The following is a 6,000-nucleotide window of genomic DNA, read 5'->3' as shown; positions in this document are numbered from 1 at the left end:
CAACACTGACCACCCTGGACATGCATCCTGCCCGGCCTTGCTGGGGCCTCACCCAGGCCACGGGCAGGTGCCTGAAGCCACATGGACATCCCTCCTGGACCCGTGTGTCCTGGCTCTGGCTGTTGAAGGGTGCTTAGGGCTACCTTGAGATGCGGGTGCCAGGAGGGAGAATCTGGTCCCAAGATATCTCAGGTTGGAGATTAGGGAGAATTACAGAGGGAGGGCATTTAACATAAGTTAATTCCCAGAATAAATGCTCAACACAGGGTATTGTTGATATCAGTATTTTATTACTTGCAATCTGAGTGCTCTCCTGGGAAATTCTAAAGATACAGAGGACTTGGAAGAAGCAGAGTAACTGAATTTAACTTGAAAGAACAAAAACATTGGAATTGTGGCACTCCTGATACTTTCCCAAATCAACACTCTCAATGCCCTACCCTCGTCTTCACCATAGCGGGGAGACTAGAGTGGCCAGGGATTTGCCTTAGGTGCACAGTGGGTTGTGAGTTCACTGCCGATTACATCTGACCCATCTCCTTTTTCTGAAGTTCTTTCCGTTTAATCTTGCCAGTGATGGTTTTTGGCAAATCTGGGACAAACTCCACCTGGTTGAGGATAAAGCAAATCCACAGTGACTCAGTCCTGCTGCCATTTCCTACCAATTCTCCACTCTCCTCCCCTGTCCCTCCGCAGTCTCCCATGCAGGCTGACACCATACGGTGGCCTTAATGGAGTCCCCAAGTATTTCAGGTTCTCCCCCTGACCCCTAGAAGGTGGGTGTAGCCATGGGATTTGCTTTGACCCAGGAGATGTGAGTGGAAGTGAAGCACATAACCTTGAGGCAAAAGAGTTGGGAGCCATCGAGCCTGACCACCCTCTTCTTCATCTCTTAGAGCAGCTGGCAGGTCCCACATGGAGGCTGCTCCTTTATTCTCATGGCAGAATGAGGGGATATAGAGCACAGGGGCCAGGAGAGTCATGGAGGACATGAGGCATGAGCAGAAAAAGAGCCTTCAGTGTTGTAAACCTTCATTGTTTGGGGCTGTTTGTTGCCTACAGTGATATACCTAACCCGTCCTAGCAGGGAACTCTTCAGGGGCACCAGATCCCTTCCATCTGCCCTCACTCACCTTCCTTGGGTACTTGTATGGGGCGGTCACTGACTTGACATGATCCTGCAGTTCCTTGGTCAACTGATCCTTGTCATGAGACAGAAACTGTGGGGTCAGGACAATAAAGGCCTTCACCACCTGCAGAATGAAGGCATGGGCTCACAGTGAGTGCCAACCTACTCCATAGCTTAAAAAGCCAATGTTTATTGAATGAGTGGTAAAACAAGGTGACATTGAACCCTACAGTGGTTTTTGGAAAAGGAGAGGACCAGGTGTAAATCCCTGTACTTCCAATTCCCACTCCATGCCTTGAAAAGTTATTTGACCTCTCCTTAACCTCAGTTTCCTTTTCTGTGAAATGGGGACAATAAAGGCTCCATTCTTCATTTGGTTTCTTTAAAGCTTCCAGGAGATAATACATATAAAACATCCAGCTAGTTTACATTTATTACTCCTGTCATCAATATTTTCATCATCATTTTTACTGTTATTATATATGTAATTCTGCGCCAGAAACCCAATGGGCATTTCATAATTACTGGCAATTTATTATTTTTATATTAGCAGCGTTATCCATATTTTATTGCACAAGGCCTCACATATAGAAGGTGATCAATAAAGACTTTTTTTTTTTTTTTTTTGGAGATGGAGTTTCATTCTTGTTGCCCAGACTGGAGTGCAATGGTGCGATCTTGGCTCGCTGCAACCTTGGCCTTCCAGGTTCAAGCGATTCTCCTGCTTCAGTCTCCCAAGTAGCTGGGACTACAAGTGCCCACCCTCAGTTCCGCCCACCCACCCCCACCACGGCTGGCTAAGTTTTTGGTATTTTTAGTATTAATTAGTATTAGAGACAGAGTTTCACCATGTTGGCCAGCCTGGTCTTGAACTTCTGACCTCAGGTGATCGGTCCGCCTCGGCCTCCCAAAATGTTGGGATTACAGGCGTGAGCCACCGTGCCTGGCCTAATAACACTTTTCAATATACAAATACATGTATGTTCTGGAGCCACATTGCTGAGATGCCATTCTGCCTCCACCCCTTATTAGCTGCGTGATGTGGACAGGTTACTTAACCTCCTTCTGCTTCTCTTTCCTCATCTGTAAAAAGCGTAAGTGTTCTTAGATTACTACATTGTGTGAGAGTTAAGTGATTTGGTACATATAAGTGCTCATTAAATAGTATCTAGCATCCTTTTATTCAGAGCCACAGAAAGTCCACAGTGCCCCCTGGTGACCATACCATGTAAGTGCACATGCACACTATGCCCTTCCACCAAGCCTGCACAGATAAAGCCTGGATGTTTCCCCTGCACCTGCTTTCCTAGTGCCCACGCGCAGACATGATGATCTCTGTGTTCTCCTCACCTCTCCTCGAATCGGGTCTGGGCTGCTCACCACGGCTGACTCCGCCACCGCTGGGTGCTCCATCAAAGCGCTCTCAACCTCTGCGGGCCCGATGCGATACCTGGAGGGTGAAGGGTTCTGAGGCAGATGCCGGGGCTGGGGTGAACCAAATCCCCAGATCTCCTGCTTTGGAGTCGCAGCTTCCTTTGGCACAGAGGGTGGAGGTCATAAGAAGTCTTCCAAATAGGAAGACTTGTCTGTGTCATGGGCCCAAAGTGTAAAGACCTGGACATTATAGGCTGAGAAATACAAGACTCTGGTGCTCCCGGCTTCTTGCCTCACTGCCTGTATTGATGGAGGAGGGAGAATGTTTTATCTCCTCCGGCCTTGGCCCAAGCAGCTTCCCCCCAGTACGAAATCTCTTGGAAGCCTCAAACTTGGTATTAAACATTCATGCAAATTCTGCATACTATTTCCCATTATATCAGCAGGATTTTCGTCTTTTATTATATATATTTAAGGCTTACAACTTGATGTTTTGATGTACATATACATAGTAACGTGATTAAAACACTGAAGCACACTAGCATATCCATCATCTCACATAATTGCCTTCTTTTTTTCTTTTGTGGTAAGAGCATTTAAAATCTACTCTCTGTGCAAATTTCCAATACATCATGTTTTAGAAATTAAAAAAAAAAAAAAAATCCCATCCAGGCTGGGCGTGGTGGCTCACACCTGTAAATTTAGCACTGTGGGAGGCTGAAACAGGAGGATCACTTGAGGTCAGGAGTTCGAGAGCAGCCTGGCCAAGATGGTGAAACCCCATCTCTACTAAAAGTATAAAAATTAGCTGGACCTGCTCGCTTGAAGCCAGGAGGCAGAGGTTGCAGTGAGCCAAGATCAGGCCACTGCACTCCAGCCTGGGTGGCAGTGTGAGACACTGTCTCGAAAAAAGAAAAGAAAAAAAAAAATCCCATCAATTTCTTTAAAATATCCAAGAAAAATTGTTACTGTAGTGTAATGTGCCTTTTAAAAAATCATGTAGGGGTTAGGGACAGGGGCTCAGAGCCAGACTACCTCAGTTGAAATCTGGATTGCATCCTGTGCTTTCTTTGAGTCTTTAGGCACATTTTCTCGCTGGTCAGTGACCCACTTTCCTCGTTAGTAAAACAGGGAAAATAATCAATCTCCCATCCAGCGTTGAGAGGTGGGTTATATAAAGCATTAAGGACAGTGTTTTCACATAGTAAGTACTCCAGGTTAGCTAAATAGTTATAATGAATAATATATTTATACTAATAAATAATTTTATAATAATAGATTTATTAATCTATTCCTAATAGATTTATTATGCTCATAGATTAATAACAAATATATTCATAATAATAATAATGAACAGTAACTAAAGGTTAGCTATTATTACTACTACATTTGCCCTGTGACATTTGGTGCTGCATTAGAGGGGCACAAACATGAAATAGGCTCCCTGAACCTATGGAGACCAAGATAGTCTCCCTTCTCAATTCCGTTCCCTCCACCCCACTTTAAATTGCCATGTCTTATTATGGATCCTCGTCCAGACCCTCTTGAATTTCATTTTGCAATCAGGGCACCATAGACACCGCTCTATTCAGATTTAGGCTGAGGGTCCCATCACCAATGCAAGAAAAAATGTCTAGGTAAGCAAGATTCCATGAGGCACGTGACAGCAACAACAGCCAGCCCAGCGTCAACCACACCTACCCAGAGGCATTAATGATGTCATCACTCCTCCCCAGGAAACAAATGTAGCCCTCTTCATCCATCATTCCTGCGTCTCCAGTGTTGAAGAAGTCCCCACATTCCACTTCAGCTGTCTTCTCTGGGTTACCCTGCAAAAAGAAGAGAGCTCCTTTGTTGAAGGCAGTGAATTTGGAGGCAATGAGTCACAACTTCGGGTTCCAATCTGGGTTTGAATTCTGCCTCTGTTTCTGCTTGGTACCTGGGCAAGTTTTGCCATCTCTCTGAGTCTATTTTCATTACACGTAGTGCATGGTGCATACCACTGCTCTATGAGTGGTTGTGATTAAACCGCTTTCAATGACAATGTTTAAAAATATCAATTCGGCCTGGCGCGGTGGCTCACGCCTGTAATCCTAACGCTTTGGGAGGCCGAGGTGGGTGGATCATGAGGTCAGGAGTTCAAAGCCAGTCTGGCCAACATAGTGAAACCCCATCTCTACTAAAAATACAAAAATCAGCCGGGTATGGTGGCGCATGCCTGTAATCCCAGCTACTCAGGAGGCTGAGGCAGGAGAATCACTTGAACCCGGGAGGTGGAGGTTGCAGTAAGCCAAGATCACACCACTACAATCCAGCTTGGGCAACACAGTGAGACTTCATCTCTCTCTCTCTCTCTCTCTCTCTCCATATATATATAGTGTGACACTACACTAGAATGAAATTTCCATTATAGTGTGAACCTTGTTTACTGCTATAAGCTCAGCATTCACAGAGTCTGGACAGATGAGAGGGGTCAACAAACATTTGCTGAGTGAATTTTCTTCCCTAAATACTATCTCATTTGATCCTCACAGAAAGCCTATGGGTCTAGTATGTTTTTAAGTTAACTTTTCGTTTTAAGATAAATGTGGACTGGCATGTAGTTATAAAAAATAATATGGATGGATGCTCTGTACTCGTCACTAGTTTTCCTCAGTGGTACCATCTTACAAAACTATAGATGAGTATCTCAGGCAGAATACCGACCTTGACAAAATCCACCAGCCTTCAGATCTCCCATTTCACTTATGTGTGTGTGTATTTAGTTTTATGCAGCTTTATCGCATATGTAGGACTGTGCCTTCCCCACCTCATCAGGAAGGTCTCTGATGTTGTTCTTTTAAAACCACATCCACCTCCCTCTCATTCCCTCTTCCTCTCCTCTCCACATCCCTGACCCCTTGCTAACAACTAATTTGTTCTCCATTTTTATAATTTTGTTGTTTCAAGCATGTTATATAAATAGACTCATATAGCATATAACTGTTTGGGACTGTTTTTTTTTTCCTCAGCATAATTCCCTAGAGATTCATCCAAGTTGTGTGCACAGGTGGTTTGACCCTTTTTATTGCTGAACAGTATATTCCATGTTATGGATGTAGCTCACTTTTTGTTTAACCATTTACCTGCTGAAAGGCACCTGGGTTGTTGTCTTCAGGTTTTGACGATTTTGAGTAAAGCTGCTATGTACATTTACATACCTGTTTTTGTGTGAGGCTTGCACTTTCTTTGTAGCCCATTTTAAATAAGAAAAAAACCTAAGCTTGAGGGAGGCATCTTTGCCTGCTCAAAGTCACTCAGCTGCTTACTGAGAGGGTTGATATTTGAATTTAATTCTTGCTTCATGACCAATTCACTTGATCCCTAAGCAATACCTCTTGTGGAACATGAAATGGTTTTAAGAGCTACCTGAAAAAAAATTTTAAAAACATCAAATTACATCCCTTTTTGGATTCACTTCTGATTGTTCTGAGTATATCAAGTTGATTCTTACTTTA

The 6,000-nt window shown here is 44.0% G+C and overlaps 1 protein-coding gene across 1 annotated transcript in view; it reads right to left on the bottom strand.

Moving 5' to 3' along the window:
• Positions 1–281: 281 nt before the first annotated feature.
• Positions 282–6,000, bottom strand: part of ACSM1 (acyl-CoA synthetase medium-chain family member 1) — a 57,955-nt gene continuing 52,236 nt past the window's right edge. The window contains 4 exon segments of the mRNA XM_011931873.1: positions 282–608; positions 1,134–1,253; positions 2,480–2,579; positions 4,205–4,332. Coding sequence (XP_011787263.1) covers positions 522–608; positions 1,134–1,253; positions 2,480–2,579; positions 4,205–4,332 — 435 coding nt within the window. The 3' untranslated portion in view covers positions 282–521.

This window comes from Colobus angolensis, unplaced genomic scaffold, assembly GCF_000951035.1.
Source record: "Colobus angolensis palliatus isolate OR3802 unplaced genomic scaffold, Cang.pa_1.0 Scaffold92, whole genome shotgun sequence".
NCBI classification, from domain to species: domain Eukaryota; kingdom Metazoa; phylum Chordata; class Mammalia; order Primates; family Cercopithecidae; genus Colobus; species Colobus angolensis.
This window is presented reverse-complemented; position numbering and strand designations above follow the sequence as displayed.